The sequence below is a fragment of the Cervus elaphus genome, chromosome 11, assembly GCF_910594005.1.
Source record: "Cervus elaphus chromosome 11, mCerEla1.1, whole genome shotgun sequence".
NCBI lineage: Eukaryota > Metazoa > Chordata > Mammalia > Artiodactyla > Cervidae > Cervus > Cervus elaphus.
Window position 1 is genome coordinate 66,131,603 of NC_057825.1, and position 19,812 is coordinate 66,151,414.

A 19,812-nucleotide genomic window follows, 5' to 3' on the forward strand; every position below is an offset into this window, starting at 1 on the left:
TTATAATGACAAATATGTCTTATGGGTTTTTTGGTCTTGCTTAAGGTCTTCTGTGTCCTAAGTTTATACAAATATATTCCTCAATTTTCTTCTATGTTTGTTTTTTTCTTTTCTTTTTTTTTTTTTGCCACGCCTCGTGGGATCTTAGTTCCCTGGCCAGGGATAGTCCCTGCATTGGGAGCATCGAGTTTTGTTTTGTTTTTATTTCTTTTTTTTTTTTTTGGCTGTGCTGGGTCATTGTTGCAGGGGCTTTTCTCTAATTGCAGGGACTGGCTGCTACTCTCTAGTTGCCTTGTGCAGGCTTCTCATTGCAATAGCTTCTCTTACTGTGGAGCATGGGCTCCAGGACCCGCAGACTTGAGTAGCTGTGACATACGGGCTCAGTAGTTCAGTTCCCGGGCTCTGGAGCACAGGCTCCGTAGTTATGGCACACAGGCTTCGTTGCTCCAGGGCACATGGAATCTTCCCCATCGGGCATCAAATCGGGGTCTCCTGCACACATGCTCAGTTGTGTCCAGCTCTTTGCATCCCCGGGATGGTAGTCCACCAGGCTTCTCTGTTGATGGGGCTTTCCAGGCAAAAATACTGGAATGAGTTGCCATTTCCTTCTCCAGGAAATCTCTCCAACCCAGGGATCGAACCCATGTCTCCTGCCTTGCAGGCAGATCCTTTACCATAAGCGCCACCAGGGAAGCCCAGGAATATGGAGTCTTAAGCACTAAACCACCAGCAGAGTTCCCTAGCTTTTCTTTGGATGGATAACCAATTGTACTAACAAACACTACATAAACTATATTTTCTTTACTGAATTAAAATACTTTTGATGCATAATAAGTTACCATATACATTTGTCTTATGTCTGAATCATCTGTGCTTTTATTTCACAAGATAAAATGAATGAGAATGTTTATTTTGTCATTATAATATCTCTGGTATAAAGTTTAATATCTGCCTAGCACCTCTTCTGTTTTCTTTTTCATAATTTTCTTGGTTCTTAGAGTTGTTCTTCCACAGCAACTTAAAAATAACTTTATCCAGTTCATCCTGATTAGATTTACATTAAACCTTTATATTTTGAAAGAATTAATGTTCTCATGCTAGATTTTCCTGTATAGCTTTCTATAAATAGTCCCTTCTGAAATGACTGCTTATTGGTCCTATTTAAATGGATATATCATAATTGAATGAATATCCAGTATTTAAATGTTTATATTGCTTTAAGATTTAAATTATTATAAACAATGCTGTTTTAACTATAGCTTTGTGTGCATGTTCATTCACCAGCAACATATGAAATTGCCTGTTTTCTCAGGTCTTTGCCAGTACTTCAGTCTTTTTAATCGTAAATAAACTAGTTCTTATCCTACTATAAAAAGAGGTGATGTTTTCAGTCTAGCACTTCTGTCCACACCTGTTTTAAGTGTTACAGTGATCACACATTCATACCTTATGTGGCCTATTTCTGTTTTATTTTCAGATAATATTTAGAACCTCTTTCGATAGACACAACTTCTTCTTTTAGTAACTTCCATCTGTGAACGAGGGTTTGTAATGAAACTAACTTAGAAAGTCGGAAGCTTTGTGTTTTAAAGGATGTGGCTTAGTGGTATCTATAGAATAAATTAAGCTATCTAGGAGAGAGGTTACAAGTTAAAAGATAAACATAAAAATAAGGGATTGAAATTAGTTTGTGTTTCATCAAAGTTTTAGTAATATTGCTAAATTTGTTTAGCTTTATTTAACTAGGGAAAAGACTAAAGGGAAATTTTCATTTCAGTATTCTAAAATGTGAAAAGCCAAATTATACTGCTTATTTATTGCTCTGTCACTCTTTTACAAATACAATCTGATCTGCCATAGTACATATTTGCCAAAGGTTAAACAGCTTATTATAATCTGGAGGTAGTGTTGGTTCACAGATGATTTTCCCAAGGCAAAGAAAACTGGAATAGCCTTCACCAGAAAAGTAAAGCAACCCCTTAGCTCTCCTGTACACAGGTAGCAGGAGCACTTTGGCTGTATTTTCAGAAAATTTAAAAGCACCACCTAATTCCAAAGCTCCCCCCACTCCCTTCTCCCCTCTGTCCCCCAAAGAGTTAATGAAGTCTTGGCTCTTGGCAGGTTGCACCATTCATGTTCCTTTCCTAATGACAGCCCCTGCTGATTCTAAGCTGCTTTCACTATATTGTCTCATGTCTACCAGCACTGCTCTAAATAGTGCCAGCATTTGTATTGTGTGGGTTTTGTGTATTTTCTAATCTCTCTGCCTTGTAGCTCTCTGCTTACCAGTTGTTGGAATTTTGTTAGCTCCCTACATAAGTTTTAAAAGTTTTTTTGAGTGGTCTTTCCTTAATTCTATTTTTCTCAAAACCCAATTATTTTTAATGTAGTTTTGCTTTTTACTTTAGATGAACATATACATTTCTTTATGTTGAAATACCTGTACAATAATTAATATTAGTAAAATTATTCACTTATTTCCTGTGTTTTTTTTAATTAGGTGCTCTTCGTTTTATGAGGCGAATAATTGGCCTTAAAGATGAATTTTACAATCGTTACATCACCAAGGGAAATCTTTTTGAGCCAGTTGTAAATGCTCTTCTGGATAATGGAACTCGGTACAATCTATTGAACTCAGCTGTTATTGAGTTATTTGAATTTATAAGAGTGGTAAGTTTATATTAAAAGATTCTTTGTTAAAAAAAATAGATATGTTTAGTGATGTTAATATTTTACATTGTGAACTTATCATAGTATTTTAAATCATGTTTACTCTATATTCTTCTCAGTTCCTTTTTTTTGGCTAAATGGCTCAGGATATTTAGCATATGTGGATGTTTCACTCTGGCATGCCATTGATATGATCTCTGTGATCTATTGTAAGGGTAGTGATAAAAATGAATAGAAAAGTTGAAGATAATTCCCTTGGTAGACATTGATACAAGATGCATAAAAGGTAGGATGTTATGATGGAATTTTAAGTTGAAGAGACTGTTAGGTAAACTATTCCAACTGCCTTATTTTATTGATGAGGGCTTGAGACACCCAAAGAGATTAGCTGACCTATTCAAATGCATTCATTTGTTTAGGAGCACAGTCAGGGCTTGAAGATATGGTGCAGCTCAGTCTCGGGCAGCGAAAGAATTGTCATAAAAGATCTAGAGAAAGCTCTATGTGAATAGCAGGGATAAGATGAAAACTGAAGAACTGGTACAGTAAATTTACCCTGTCCCACACACTGAAATGATTCCACTGGCAGACATGGCCACTTGATCAGAAAGAACTTGAAAAAAGAAAATCAAAGCTAGAAATTCATTCTCTACTTTTGTTTCTTGCAAGTCAAATTTGAACTGATGACACACTATTCTCATGTCAACATTATTTGGCAGACTGTTTTTCTTAGAGTAGTCATTTGCTATGAGTACATTTTGCAAAAAGGATGAAGAAGATAGAAAGAAGTTCTAGCCTTAGAAAAAAGGGAAAATAGTTAACTAGCTCACCAGCTTTCTGAACCCAGGTTCACAGCACACTGTTCTGTGAATTAGAGATTAATTTTTATATTTTTTTCCTTTAAAATTTTTGTTGAGATACAGATCAAATGAAGTGTAGGGTTCATAACGCCATCCTTATTCCTATGATTGAATTTGTTTTTCTGAAAATAATTTTGAATGGTTGATAAATACCCTTTGAAGCCCAAGACTTACCTTTTTTTCCTTTCAATATGTAACAACCATTTTACCTTGGGTTCTAATTTTTCTCCTTTGCATATTTTTTGATTCAGGTATTCAGGGGAACTAGTTTAAAGACTTAAAAATTCTGAAAGTTCAGATTATGGTTTATTTTTAAAGAAACAACATGTATACTTTAGTCCTGGATCACAACCTATTTTTAATAATAAGCCTGCTTTTCACCATGCATTTGCACTGATTGCTTAAAATCATTCATTAAGAATTTAGAATTTATTACTATTGGTCTAGAGAACTGGAAATACACAGGAAGTCAAGTTGTTTTATCAGATATGTGTATGTGATATAGTTGGAGGAATCTTATTTATTTTTTAGTAAGACTTATCTTGCTTTGATAGTTAAACAAGGAATCATTAAGTAATATCTTCAGTGTTTTTTGAAAATATAATTTCAAAATCTGCTTTCTAACTAGGTGTGCACTCTTGATCAGGCCATCCAGTCTCTCATAGCCTCAATTTTCCCTTTCTTTAAAATAAGGACAATAAAGTCTATTTCATAGAATTGTTATGAGCGTCAAGTGAAATTGTATGTGAAAGTGCTTATTTTAAGTTGTAAAGTACTATTATGTAAATGCAAAAAATAAATAGGTGACATAAAGTAAATACATTTATGTTTCAAATGTTCTATATAGTCTCCCAGAAGGGCTTCAAGGAATTGCTTCTTTTTTTTTTCCCCAAGTTTTCTTTGGAGTCCTGGCTCATGTATAAAGAAACTAGGACGTTTATTTTTGGAAGGTGATTTGAAAAACCTTTATTTCGATCAGTTTTGGAACTATAAAAAAAAATTTTTTTCAAGTTTTTCTTCTAGCAAGTATTGTATTATATTTGAAATGCAAATTTTGTGCTTATACAGGAAGATATCAAGTCTCTTACTGCACATATAGTTGAAAACTTTTATAAAGCACTTGAATCGATTGAATATGTTCAGACATTCAAAGGATTGAAGACTAAATATGAGCAAGAAAAAGACAGACAAAATCAGAAACTGAACAGGTATTTTTTAAGTATATTACATTTATAACCTATAAAATTATGTCCAAAGCTGTATGTAGTTTGATCTTACATACAAAATTTACCCAGGAATTTTCTTTCTATCATTAGAAAATACAGGGTTGTATAGGACGTAAGCTGTTCTCCCTACCCTGAATCCTTTATATAAAAAATTACTGCTCCATATCTTAACTCAAGATAAATTTTTAGGTTAGTGTACAAACATCCTTGGAGTGTTCTCTGGTTACATCTTCTTTCACAACTGGTTATAAGTTATACTCAGTTAAAATTATTTCACCTCCTCTTGGTTATACATATTTATTCTCATTTAAACTGGTCAGGAATTTTAAGTCATTACTCAATACTTGTGATATATTTCTTACAGTGTACCATCTATATTACGTAGTAACAGATTTCGCAGAGATGCAAAGGCCTTGGAAGAGGATGAAGAAATGTGGTTTAATGAAGATGATGAGGAGGAAGGAAAAACAGTTGTGGCACCAGTGGAAAAATCTAAGACAGAAGATGATTTTCCAGATAGTTATGAAAAATTCATGGAGACTAAAAAAGGTATTAAAGTATTGAATTTTTGATTAGCTCATTCTCTTATTTAGTATAGAAATTATATAGTTGCTTGTGAGGTTGTGATCACAGTTTATAAAGCATGAAGGACATGAATTTTATGCTAAATAAAAACCTTTTAAAATAAAATTATCACTTTTTTAAAATCTGATTTTTCAAAACATTTCTCATGTTTAAAATATTTTTCTTGGAACTTGCTCTTTTGTGATGCTCTTCATTTGCTATTTAGAAATTGCATTGTCTGTTTATACTTTGCCTTCTGTGAACAGTTATGGCTTTATTTTTATACTGAAGTCTCCAATAATGATAGAGATCCATAGAAACTTTCCAGTGCACTCTGTCATTTACAGGTGAGGAAACTAAGCTTAAAGAGAGAAGTACTTTACTCTTTGAAATTTTTTAATTGTTAATAAAGCTTTCATAAAGATAAAATGTCAAGAGGAAAAGTAATAGTAAAAATTCCTGTCTTTCAAATATGTTTAACTTGTCTGTAAAACTAAGATCTTACTAGTGTTTTTCAAAAGAAGCAATCACTTTTAATTCTATGACTTGAGCAATTACCACTATTGGAGAGTACCATACTGTATTTATCTTGAAGGGCAAAAGCACTTCCTAGATTTTATGTAAGTTTGTGATTTTGAGTGTTAGATTTTTCTTAAGGTGTTTCTCACAAGTTAGTGTTTCATGAATTTCTTACTACATTTTCCTTGAAACTCTTGTTACCAGCCTCACTCATTTTCTCCTCACTACTGCAGTAAGTTCTATTTACTTCAGCCTCGAGGAGCAAATAACCTGTGAAAATGTCCTAAGAAACAGGTACCTTTTGGTAGCCAAATTCTGTTTTTACTCATTACACCCACTGCCCTGACTACTGTCAAAAGAGGCAGTGAGGCAATACCTGAAGTACTGCATACAGTTAAGAATCATATATAAAAATAGTATGAGCCAGATGTTAAAAGATAGTAGATACCCTTGTCATAAAGGAAACAGATAAAGGAACCTGGAATATTCGGAAAACAAATAAGCATGATCATAATCATTTTCTTTAGGCATTTGGAATATTATTGACTTGTGAGAGAGATTATTTAGGTTTTCATGAGTATGGAAGTGTAGAATCAGTGAGTGGACGCTTTAGAGAGACAATTAAAAAAAGAGAGACAGCAAGTGAGATCTTGGGAGGGTCCTAGATAGAGCAGTGGAGAATTCTAGGGGAGGGTGGCTCATCAGTTACCTGATTCTTAAGGTGCCTTCTAAACCTGGGATTTCTAAGATGACAGCTAATGAAGACATATCACTGTACTCATCATGCTCTGCCCTCTTAGTTCTTACAAAAAAGCAAAAAAGTTTTAAATTATTGTTCTTTTCAGATGCTTTGACTTAGCAGTATTTACCAACAAAGATTCAAATATTTATGTTTCCTTTAGCAAAGGAAAGTGAAGATAAGGAAAACCTTCCGAAAAGGACATCTTCTGGTGGCTTCAAATTTACTTTCTCCCACTCCACCAGTGCTGCTAATGGAACAAACAGCACAAACAGCAAATCTGGAGTGGCTCAGACACCACCAGCAAGTTCTAATGGATCCTCTTCCAAAACCACCAACTTGGCCACATCTGTAACAGCCAGCAAGGTATGTGAAACTGCCCTGCACACAAACAAACTCTGCTGTTTTCATCTGTAAAATTATTTCATGTTTCCTGAAGAAAAATTGGATAATAAAAATAATTTCAAAGAAGATAAAAAGTTGCACACATTGTCATAAGAAAATGACTGCTAACATCTGACTGCTTGTTCTTTAGGTGTGCGGGTTTATCTGACACAGTTATGCTCTTTGTATAAGCACAGTTTTGTATCCTGCTTTTATTTGTTATAAGAATTTTTCTATGTTATTAAAACATTGTTGATGATTAGAATTTCATTTTATTTAGCTGTATCATAGTATTTGTAAGCATCCCCTCCCCCCACCAGTACTTTGGAGCACATAAGTTGATTCCGATATTTCACTGACTACTGCTACTGTTGCATTTTAAATTATTTTCTTGGATAGATGAGTAAAAATGTTTTTGAACATATTGTCAAATTCCTCTCCAGAAAGACTATACCAGTTAGTTACCATAAGCATTGTATAAGTGTGCTTCGCTCACTGCCACTTTGGCAGTGTTATTATAATGATTTTTAATCTTTACTCACTCAGTAGTGGAAACAGTATTAATATATATCTCATTCCCCAGTTGTATCTTTTGTTACTAGTGAAGTTGAATATTATCTCTTTTGATTTGTTCTTCTGTTTATTGTCTATTCATAGTCTTGCCTTTTTAAAATTGGTTTGTTGTTTTAGTGAGTGAGTCTTTAAGAATATTATTAATAGCCTGTTTGTCATTCACAGAGCAAATGTATTTCCCAGTGGTTACCTTTTTTATGTAAAATAGTTTAAATTGTATATAAAATGTTTTGATTTCCTTTACAGTATCATTATATGTAAAATATCCTTTTCCCCAAAAAGGAGTGGCTTAAAAATGAAAAGGCATAAATACAGGACAACTTTAGTATAAGGGTAGAAGGACAAGAGAATGCCATAGTCAAAAACCTAACTGAAGTCAAGCTTGTTTTAAACATAAAACACAAGTCTGAGTTTATTTTAATTTTTTTTTTTTTTTTTTTACAAAAATGTAGCATCTTAAGTATTTCTAGCAAGGTGGGTTCTTGACTATTTATTACAGAAATAGCATTTTCAATGGGATTCTTCTGTTTTGTAAAACACAGTTTATGTTATGGAACAAGAATTTTTAAGTTTTCATTTTTTTGATAGGATAATTTAGTGTAATATTGTGACACTATATTAAGAATATTATATTGTTTGGGTTCAGATCTTGACTCTGCCTCTTTTTAGCTGTTTAATCTCTCCAGGCTTTAGTTTTCTCATTTTAAATAGGAATAACCTCCTTTATCAGTTTGTTGTGAAAATTAAATTATTTAATAAATGTAAAGAGCTTAGAACACTATTTGACACAACTCAATATATACTAGCTTTTTTTTTTTTTAAGTCAAAATAATATATATACTTGCTTTTAAAAGGCAAACAGTATTAAAATTATGGGGGAAAAAACAGTCCTCTTCCTCTCCATAGAGAAAGCTTGGCTCTTCTGTTAATACCTGTTTCTAAACAGTATGCTAATACTGACATTGTTTTACCACTCCTTACCACATCCTCACCCTATTACTCCCTGTATCACAATTTTTGGTTAAAACAATATTTGATAATCTAATAGCTGTAACAGTGTAAATATTTTTATTCATTAATTTTTTCCTGCTCTTTTTTTCTATAGTATATTTTGCTTTGTAACTTTTTTTTTAATAATTGCCACCATTTTTTCGTTCGTTGCAACAGTTACGTGCCTCTCACTCATTCTTTCAGTACCTCTCAAGTTAGTTTCCACATAGTCTGTTCCTTGGAGGTGTCTCTCTTGAAGACCGCCATCTTGCCCCAGCCGGAATCGCTCGCTCTCTGGACTCGCTGCATAGCCGTTGTCTTAAGGCCATTCTGCCATCACCCTAACACTTCCTTTGCCTTTCTTTTTTTCTTACATTGCCTGTTTCCTAGATCTCGAGTCTCTGTTCTCTTTCTTGATTTTCTATTTCATTTTATTGGAGCATACCCTCTCTGTTTCCTGAGAAAAGGATTTCATGAGAGAGAAAGTGTAAGACCTGGCATGTAGGAAGATGTCATTATTGTATCCCCATATTTGATTGACAGTTTAACTGAATGTAGAAGGAACCAAATTAGAAATAATTTTCTTCCAAAAATTTGAAGTTATTGCTGCCAAGAAATCCAGAGACATTCTTATTCCTAATTCTTTGTGTGTGAATTTAATTTGTCTTTCTTGGAAGCATTTGGAGTTTTATCCCTGAATTCTGTAACTTAAAAATGAAATAACTTTGGGCTTTCTCAATTAAAAGTCATGACCTTTAGTTTTGGGACACTTTATATTCTTTCACTATAGCTTTCTGTTTGGATATTGTGCCTTGTTAATTTATCTTATAATACTCATAATTTTTCTCTCCTTTTACTCATTTTTTTTAATGGTTCTATTTGCTTGGTTGTCTCCCTGAGTTTTCAGTTTATTATCCTTCTAGATAATTTTTTATTTATGAACAAGCAAAATCAAGTGCAAACACACAAATGCTTATTTCACCCTTATGACACTAACAGCAGATTGCCAAATACATTTGATCTACACTTTTTGGGGGAACAGATAGAAAAATAGCAGTTGTTCTTAGAAAACAAATTAATTGTTCAGTCACTCAAGACTATCACAAAAATTTGATATTAAGCAATATAGGAGCTCACAGAGTAAAGCACTAGTTATATTGGCTCTCAACCTTTTTTCAAGAAACTGACCACATTTCTAAGTGGTCTAAGCCATTTTCACCATCATTGTTTTTCAAGTGTCCAGAAAATTGATTCATAGATAGATAAGTTCTTTTTTAGATTGTTTTCCATTATAGGTTATTACAAGATATTGAATATACTCCCTGTGCTATACAGCAGGTCCTTCATGGTTATCTGTTTTACATATGGTATTGTGTATATGTTAATCCCAAACTCCTAATTTATCCTCTCCCTCCTCCCTTTCCCCTTTGGTAATCATAATTTTCTTTTCTATGTCTGTGAGTCTGTTTCTGTTTTTAAATAAGTTCATTTATATCGTTCTTTCTAGATTCCATGTATAAGCAATACCATGTTTGTTTTTCTGATTGACTTCATATGATAATCTCTAGGTCTATCCATGTTGCTGCAAATGGCATTATTTCATTCTTTTTCATAGCTGATTAATATACCACTGTGTATGTATACCACATCTTCTTTATCCAGTCATCCATTGATGAATACTTAGGTTGCTTCCATGTCTTGCCTATTGTAAATTGTGCTGCTCTGAACATTGGGGTGCAAGGATCTTTTTGAATTATAGTTTGTCAGAATATATGCCCGGGAGTGAGATTACTGTATCATATGGTAACTCTAGTTTTTTAAGGAACCCCTGCGCACTGTTCTCCATAGTGGCTGCACCAGTTTACATTACCACCAATACCGTAAGCGAGTTCCTTTTTCTCCACGCCCTCTCCAGCATTTATTATGTGTAGACTTTTTTTGATGATGGCCGTTCTGACCAGAGGAGGTAATACCTCGTTATAGTTTTGATTTGCATTTCTCTAATAATTAGCAACACTGAGCATCTTTTCATGTGCCTGTTGGCCATCTGTATGTCTTCTTTGAGGAAGTGTCTATTTAGCTTTTCTGCCCAGTTTTTAATAGGGGTTTTTTTTTTATGTTGACTTGAACAGTTTTATTAATTTTGAATTTTAACCCCTTACTGGTCATATCATTTACAAATATTTTCTCCCATTCAATAAGTTGTTTTTTCATCTTTGCTTTGCAAAAGCTTTTAAGTTTAATTAGGTCCCATTTGTCTGTTTTTGCTTTGTTTTAGGAAACTGATCCAAAAAAATAATGTCATAGTCTTCTGCCTTTGTTTTTATCTAGGAGTTTTATAGTATTTGGCCTTACATTCAGGGCTTTAATCCATTTCGAGTTTCTTTTTGTATATGGTATTAGAAAACATTCTGATTTCATTTAAGACATGTTTATGTAGACAAATTTATTTGTCCCTTTTCACCCTGGCACCTTATCCTGCCTGCCCTTCGCTGTGTCCAAAGTCCTGAAATGCAGAACCTTTATGGTTCCTCTTCCTTATGGTTGTTGTTGGTGGGTGAGCTGGAATCTCCTGGTGGGAGATCTCTTGGTGGGGGTGGGCATGCAGTAGGGGAATGAATTATAGAATTGAGGACTCAGTTGTCTGTTTCACTGACTCCACCATTAACTGTCTTCCCTGCTCTCCCTAGTATTTTGGTGCTCTTTCTTTCTCTGTTTGCTGGGATTAAGACAAATCAGTTTGCTTCCTTCTCATTTCTATATTCTCCTGAAAATACTTTCTTGACTTTGTTCTCCATTAAAAATGAGTTGTTTTGCCTCCCTGATTTCTTTTTCCAAAAATGCCTTGACATCTTTCCTCTGCTGTTTTTTCGTTTCCTTTTTGGTCTTTGTTATATGTTGTCAGAAACAAAAAATTTTAAAGAGAGTATAATCCCTGGGAAAGCAATCCAACAAGGAATTTAACTTTGGTGATGTATCCGTACCATGGAATACTAGAGTTTATAAGAATGATATAGAACTTTGTTTACTAACATCAAAAGTGTATATTTATTTAAAAACAACATTTATAGTTGTATATGAAAAGTCAATCAAATTCTTCACAGTATATGTATCTGTGGATTTATAGTCCTTTTACTTCCAATATTATTTTGTATTTTTATTCTTTCTGTATGCTAAACATCATTTTTAAATGTATAATGAGTTTATGGTGTATATATGTATAGATAATATAGATAAAATTGAAAAATTGTGTAGCTGAGTGTTTCAGACAATATTTATTGATCTTACGCCAAAAATTATTTTTAATTGTTAACCTTTTGGAACTGAAATGTGTGTACCTTGTGATATATAGGATTAAAAGCAGAATTAAAACTTTCACTTGCTGTCATTCCTGTGACTATCAGACTGGTGCCTTTTGTACTGTAATTATGTCTTCTACCTCTTACCTCCACTCATCCACTTTGTTTGACTAGAAACCAAATAATAATGATTATGGTAATAGTAGTTAATATCAATTAGCAAATAGTAACTACATACCAAGCACTGTACCAAGGGCTTTATAAGTTTTAAATTTAGCCACACTGCTTCTTGCTTATCCAAATTAAGATATGTGTGTTATCAAGTTGACAAAGAAGCAGAAAGATGCTCACTTATGTAAGTTTTATCTGGTTCACAGACTTTCTGATAACTGCTTCTAGCTGCTCAGAGCCCTTTGTTGATTAATATTGAAGTGCTTCAATTATATTCTGGTAAAGTGTTAATGCCAGATGCTTGGATTCTTTAGGTATGAAGCTACTTAGATTTGAAATATGACTTGACTTCTATTGTATTTGCTTATCCTATTGAGATCTTAAGGGTTTGAACTAGATGTAGTGTATAAATTTCATGGGATTGGCTCATATTAATGCATACCTGAGGACATATAATTTTCTGGGTAAAGTATCCAGAGCTTTAATAGAATTTTCAAAGGGGTCCATTACTCATGAAAGATCCAATGCCTGAAATAACCGCATCCTTTTCTTTTGAATAGAGAGAGCTAGCCCTCAATTTTTTAGTCATTAGTTTTTAGAAACCATTTCATGTTTATTATGTCAGCCATTTAAAAATATTTTTCAAAAGCAGAACAAAAACAATGATGTGTACTTAGTGATGAAATACATACATGAGGAACAGAGACTAACAGGAGACTCCTTGTCAGTCACTGGCTGGCTATCCTCTCTAGTTTAAGATTAGAGATGTGAACTAGTTTACCTCCAAGGTCTTTGCAGCTCCAAATGTCATGATTCTTTGTGAGTCCTACTGTTTGGAGATAGTTATTTTCCACAGTGAAATTTTGCTGGATTATCCTGAGCCAAGTAAAGGAGTTGAGGGTAATTTAAGAATGCCACCAATTGTACTTACTGAGTACTCATATCATCAAGCAGTTCCTTTATCAAACTCAGAAATAATGTTTCAGATATAATAATATGTGATTAGTTTAGAAAACTGATTTCTAGTTACATATGTTAAAAATTTTTTTTTATTCTTCACTAGGGAAGTTTGGTTGGTTTAGTGGATTATCCAGATGATGAAGAGGAAGAGGAAGAGGAAGAAACATCTCCCAGGAAAAGACCTCGTCTTGGCTCATAAAATATTTACTGGGGGCCCTCAACATGTGGTTGAACAAAAATGCTGCAACTGTTCAATGAGCTGAAAATCTGAATCAGAAAGCTTTCTCACTTGAACTTAGAAGTATACAAGGAATAGCAAAAGACACTCAGTATATGAGCTTGGAGAGTTTAGTTCTGTAAAAAAAAACACAAAAACAGGCTTCCCAGGAACTTGATCGCTTGCTAGTAATTAAGAGATTTGCCCTTCAGGATGTTAAAAAAAAAAAAAAAAGTTAGTAACCTGGGAGGTAGCTTCTCAGCAAGGAAACTCTCAGGTTTGGGGATGGTTTAGGGAAGGGATAACATTGGTAAGGTATTATTAATGCAGGGTTGCTCCAGGGGGGTTTCTGATCTAGAAACAGTTACAAAACTTCAGTTGCAAACCCAATAACATTACTTGTATAATGGTGCTGGCCATGTTGTTCTTTTAATCAGTTGCCTCTCACTTTTATGGAAAACATTCAACTATCATTAAAAAATGAAGTTAAGCAGTTGGGACCATTTCTTTGAAGATCTAACAAATTCAGCCTTATTGGTAGTTGGAGGGAAATAACACCCCGTGTTACCGCACATGTTGAGTTTTCTCCATCAGGAAATTTCAGTGTGTATTTTGATGAAAACTGGATTAAAAATGGACGGTTTTGTTACTATAACTTTAAAATCAGCACTTTTAGAGATAACAGATGCCAAGAATCAGTACAGTAGTATTCCAAAGTGGTTTTCTCTAGAAACGGGAGTATATTGAACAGAATGTTTTCAACTGTCTACCAGTACAATCTTTTGTGGAAGATACTTTAAAGTCACTTTCTACTTCATTAGTAAAGTTTTCTCTGCAAAGCTGCAGGCAAGTTTTAAGGTGTAATTTATAAAGACTAACATACAAAGAATAGTGCTGAATTAAGTGGCATTTAATACCTACAGGTCATTTTGGTCCAAGAAGTTACTTCAGTGTCAGTCAGTATGCAGCACCTGAAGCTTTTCCATAAAAAAGGGTGTAATATGAAAGCTGCTTTTTTTTTTTTTTAAAGAATAAAAGCACATTCCATGTACGAAAATGAATTTAAAATAATAAACTGAGGCAAACAGTTAAGAGGTTTTATTTTTAGAACAGTGAGTTAACTAAATATTTTAATGTTAGTTTGCTGATCTGAGGTCATGCTGAAGTGAGAAAAACATCCCCCAAACTATAATACATTGGGGGGAAAAAAAAGACTAAAATTAGTAATTCCAGCTACAGTCTTCAGATCACCGTTGTAATGTGTTATGGGTCCATTTTTCCTGGAATAGCTTAAACTGAAGCAGTTTCCCCTGTTTTGGAGATTTTGTAGTTAATTTTAATTTTGGCTATTGTTTGGAGGATGGGCTGTTGTGTAGATATGAAGTATAGTTTTTCCATAAAACAGATGTTTATTTTGTATTAAAAATACCACTGTACTTGTTTTACACCATTTGTATACATGTGGTGATATTAATGCTGACCTGTAAAATTCAGGAATTAAAATGTGACCCTGTAATTCTATGGTTGTTGCTTTTGTTTGGTTTGTTGTAAATATAAGTAAATTCCATTTTGAGTTATGTCCATTTTACAGTATATTTTAAAAGCCAGTTATGTTTTCCATAGATATTTATTATAGACCACTGTGTCATAACACCAATCTGAATGAAAGAATTCTAAATAAACAATGGCCAACCTCACATTAAATATCACTGATACTAAGAGAAGGTATGCCTTGGGTCCTAAAGTCCTAGCACCAAAGGATCACAGCAGGGGGGCAGTAGCTCCTCTTTCATTAAAGGTGCATATAATGGAAACTTACCACCTCATAACAGTCAAGTGACTCAGGACAACTTAAACAAAGATCAGTAAAGTTACTACAGGAAAACATTCTCTTCCAAGCAAGTTTTATCAAGCCCCTTCCCTCTTCTTCTTATTAAATTGCCTCTTAGAACCTAAGAAGCCCAGCCTTAAAACATTTCCCTTTCTACTTTTGACTCTTCCTAGTAAAGCAACTTTGAGTTCCAGCAAAGTCTTATCTTTATCTTTTTTAGTAAGTTTTTCTTTCTGAAGAACTGCCACAGGTGAAATGTGAAGCAGCATTATCATAGGAACCTTTTTTTATAGCATAATTGTGAATATTTTGTTGAATTACAGGAAAATACTTTCCATGGTACAGATGCTCAGCCACAGTGAAATGAGAGCAAGACTTAAAAATATCGCTTGAAAGAATAACTTAAGATGACATATGTTAGCTGCTGTCCCAAATGACTACCCTCAGGCAGACAGATCAAGATTTTTTATCTTTATCTTCACTCAGTGAAGCAAGCCACAGCCCACATTTGTATGCCTGAGGTTCTCTTAAAATAGTTATCTGTAAACATGTATGCAATATAAAACCTATTTTTAATAAAAAGCTTCATGAAATAAATTTCTGTGTTTCAATCACTAGTTTTCCACTTGTCCATGTAAGTGATGAAAATGTGACAAATATAAAGTAAGGCTGGGTTTTCTCTGCATGTTGAAGGTTGGAACTAAGGTAATTTCGGTATCCCGTTTTGGGTGTTTGGTTGTTTTTTTTTTGCCATGCCTTTGGGCGTGTGGGATTTTACTTTGTTCCCTGACCGGGGATGGAACCCACACCCCCTGCATTGGAAGCGTGGAGTCTTTCCAGTGGACCACCAGGGACGTGTTAGAATCCCTTTTTAAAAGCTTATAACTATAGATATAAGGAGATAAAATGGAATTATAAATTAAACCTTGGGAGTGGCCTGTAACCAGAAAAGAAGGTGCTTATGGATGACACAAAACACAGTTTCTGAAAGGTTTCTCCTACTATTTTGTGATACCTTTTAGCAAATGGACTACACAATACCCCAAGATCACTTCAAACACAGAAGACCGTGTATACCCATGGCAGAATTCCCCCTCAAAGAGGCTCAAGCAATTGTTCCTTTATCTGTTTTAATGTTGCTTTTCTAAAAGAGTATAACTGGATATTTTGAACATCCCCCACATCTATTTTTGAAGTCCTATTTGCTCCTGCCTCAATGTAGGGTGCTAAATTCTGCCCCAGAGAACCACTATTGCATTACATTGATTACCCTATACCTGTTCACCCACACCTACTCTTAAACTCACCCAATCACCACACAGCAACTACACATCTTTTTTAAATGGACATTTTGATTATGAAACTTCCCTGCTTTAAAATTTCCATGACTTCCCACTGCCATTATAAAATCTTTAGAACTCTCACATTCCTACAGGCCTTGCAAATCAGTACCCCACCTATTTCCAATTCCATATGCTAACCTTCTCTTCTCATTGTCTGCAGGATCCTGTTTATAACACTGCACTCTTCCCATCTAACAGTGGCTACATGAAAGCAGGGACCCTGCTGATCTACTTGATCACTGCATCCTTAGCATGCAGCACAATGCTTATTAGCACAAACAATAAATAAATGATGAATGCACTATCACTTAGCTCTCTATACCTTCTCTCCACAAGAGATTATTATTCAGAAATTTGTATTGAACTGGTCCACATAAGTAACTGCCCACTGCCCTATGCCTGAAGAGTTTAATAAAAGTAAGCAGCTTATCTTTGCATTTATAAACACAAGTCTCTGAAACTAAACAGGCTCAGTTTAAGGATTAAATAATTTATTTTTAAGAAATTTTGAACTGCTTGCTAAATTGTTCTTAAATTTACTTATTAATAACTTCTTCTTTAAGTTTCTCTGCAAGCAATCTCCTCTTTAGTAATGTTTGCTTCTCCTCTGCTGTCATTTCTGGTTTCTCTGTCATTTCCTTAGAAAAACAAAAACAAAAGAAAAATATTGGCTACAGCAGAAGATGGGTTCATTTGTCTAAAATTCCTAGCATACTGCCTTGAACAAATAGAGCATTCAGTGAACTAAAGAAAAAAAAGCCACACATGGGCTGAGTTCCCTAAATTTCTTCTTTGTAGAAATCTCTTAGGGAAGCCTTTTAGAGGTGGTGGCTAGGGTACCGATGCTGTTCTATGATAAAGTATTTCAAAAGGCTTAGGTCAAACAGACAGCTGACCCTTCAGTGCTCAAAGCAGGGCAAGTAAAGAACCATAAAATTGCTATCATTTCTACCTCACAAAATCCTATCAACCCTTTTACTGCTGAGGAAAGACTGACTTTTCTCAGTGTAGGAGTGCTACACCGACAGGGAGACTGTTAGGAATGCATCTGAAGAGCATACACTCTGAGAACCCCACCCACAGGTGTGCAAAGCTTCACATACTAGAGCCGGTCATACCTCCACCTCCCTAGCAGGTTTTCCCTTCTGCTCCGAAGTTTGATTCTGCTTAGTCTTCATGTCCTTCCTCATGGCCATCAACTTATCTCTCTTCTGTTTTAGATAGTGTTCTCGCTGGCGGAGCTCTTCTGTTCCAAGTGTTGATAAATTCTGGGTCAAATGAGAGCAGAAACTATTTAAATTCAAGACTGCATAATAAGTGGCACAGATACCCACTGAATGATCAAATTAGAAGTTTGAGTCCAAGACCATAACAAAGGCTGGATGTCTATGGCCATTTACAATGTTTCTAGTACTTTGTCATTTGCTCATAATTCTTAAAAAATAATGTCTTCACTTACTGCTATTGGTCCCTCCATGCTTGCATGTTCGAAGCCAGGAATCTTCAGGCCTTTGTGTGGGAGGGAGGAAGTTTCAGGCAACATTTCCAGCTTTCTTGTCGAAGGCTGGACTGATTGATTAGCAAAATGCACTTTAACTTCTGGCAGTAATTAGAGAGACCAATTAGAATATTATAAGAAATATTAAGTTATGCTAGATTTACCAAAATGAGCTAATGTTAGTAATACTTGGGTTTTTTCTCTCATTCATTCACAAGCATTGGTTCAGTGCCTCTGTTGTGCTAGGCACTGGGTGGAAACAAATGAACATGGTCTCGGGCCTCAAGGAGCTTTAACTATGGTTTCTTGTGAACAGGCATTTTGACAAATACCAAGCTCCTGCTGTTTGGTACTATAGCTACAAAAAGATATAATTCTTGTCTAAAGATTAGAACTATTGTATAATGTAATACAAGGTTGCCATATAAGCCAGGTAAAGAATCCACCTCCCAATACAGGAGATGCGGGGTTTGATCCCTAGTTCAGGAAGATTCCCCTGGAGAACGAAATGGCAACCCATTCCAGTATTCCTGCCTGGGAAATATCATGAACAGAGGAGCCTGGCGAGCTACAGTCCATGGGATTGCAAAGAGTCAACAACCTACCAGCTAAACAACAACATATAAGCCAAATAAAGTGCACTAAAATCCCTTATTATCAGTGTTACTGTCTTTCAAACTTTTGTCTGCAGGCAAAAACTGTTAAGTGACCCTATATTTGCAGAGCAATTAATATAAAGCTACAATTTTTTGTACTGGAAATCAGTGCCAGTAGTATCAATAATGTTAAGTACATCCTAAAGATAACTGTAAACCTACCAACATATTAAGAAAATGTAAAGATTTTAAAGTAAGTAGAATTTGGAAGCAGATAAAACATGAGCACTCAACACCTTCCAATTATCTGGTAACTGTGCCAAGAGACTAGATTAACATGCTAATTGCTTTTCTGAGCCATTTTTTATTATAGGGTGGAGATTTTAAAAGACAAAACATTTTCATTATAATACATGGACTATGAAAGACAGCAAGCGAGAACAAAGACTCACATAAAAATGATGCCAAGAACTAAAGGCATGATGGGAGAACATGATATACATGTCTCTAAATGATTAAAAATCTTGCCAGCACAGTAAAACCAGAAATAGAACTTTGCATGAGCAAGAAATTTGCCCAAGGACCACTGCTCTAGCATGGGGAGAGCAGACTGACTGCAGGGCCAAGGAGGTTGGAGGAAAAGTTCTTTGGGCTCTTGGACTGAAAGGGAAGTGTCCATGAAAGAGATGAGGCTGCCGTTAACACTCCAACCAACCTATACAGGAAGCTACAGGACTAACTATAACAGAAATGAAAATGAGCTTCATTCAACAAGTTGGTCAAAATAAGCAAAGTTAAAATGCCATTCATATGATGGTGACTCTAAGCAGAGGTAAACTTGAACCACAGGGCTGGGCATGCGGGGTGGGGTGGGGTGGATTCCAGGCACATAAGCATTTATATTCATGTACTTGTTCTGGACAGTTCCTGCCTTCAGTTTGTTTGTCACGAACATCTTTTATATTCTAACTTGAACCTAGAGAGAAAAGTGCCTAAGGCCAAAATACTTAGCTTGTCTGATTTCTATGAATGGAGACTCGAAAAGCCAGCTAGCTTAAAGGAAGATCACCTGATCACTGGCAACCCTGAATCTACTGAAAAACAGAAGTTACCCATTTCTAGCAGGAACCAAGGAAAGATGTGGGCAATGGGATAAGCAGGAAGCCAAACACCTTTATGATTCCTCCCACGTTAGGCCTTTCTTGGGCTCCTATCGCTTTGTATGACGTGACTGCCTGGAATATCAGATATATGCATTTTTTTTAAATAGAACAGTTTTTAAAACGTAAAGTCATTACTTTTAAAATTACCTTCTATTGTTTCTCTGTTAATGTGCATAACTGAGTTACAAATGGTTTGAAATTAAGTTTTC

General features: G+C 34.9%; 2 protein-coding genes across 5 annotated transcripts in view; one reads left to right on the forward strand and one right to left on the reverse strand.

The window, feature by feature from the left end:
• The window catches only part of PPP4R3B (protein phosphatase 4 regulatory subunit 3B), a 48,960-nt gene extending 34,267 nt beyond the window's left edge, over window positions 1-14,693 (forward strand). Inside the window, exons 12-16 of one of the 2 annotated variants that reach the window (XM_043917972.1) lie at window positions 2,501-2,670; window positions 4,599-4,738; window positions 5,121-5,305; window positions 6,742-6,944; window positions 13,059-14,693. In XM_043917972.1, the coding sequence (XP_043773907.1) occupies window positions 2,501-2,670; window positions 4,599-4,738; window positions 5,121-5,305; window positions 6,742-6,944; window positions 13,059-13,154 (794 nt within the window). In that variant the 3' untranslated portion in view covers window positions 13,155-14,693. The remainder of the gene's footprint in view (window positions 1-2,500; window positions 2,671-4,598; window positions 4,739-5,120; window positions 5,306-6,741; window positions 6,945-13,058) is intronic. The other variant, XM_043917973.1, reaches the window with a different exon arrangement.
• A 2,123-nt stretch (window positions 14,694-16,816) lies between these two features.
• Window positions 16,817-19,812, reverse strand: part of CFAP36 (cilia and flagella associated protein 36) — a 30,059-nt gene continuing 27,063 nt past the window's right edge. For 2 of the 3 annotated variants that reach the window (XM_043917978.1, XM_043917980.1), the window contains 3 exons: window positions 17,806-17,945; window positions 17,465-17,614; window positions 16,817-16,984 (listed from right to left, as the gene is read on the reverse strand). In XM_043917978.1, coding sequence (XP_043773913.1) covers window positions 16,883-16,984; window positions 17,465-17,614; window positions 17,806-17,945 — 392 coding nt within the window. In that variant the 3' untranslated portion in view covers window positions 16,817-16,882. The remainder of the gene's footprint in view (window positions 16,985-17,464; window positions 17,615-17,805; window positions 17,946-19,812) is intronic. The other variant, XM_043917979.1, reaches the window with a different exon arrangement.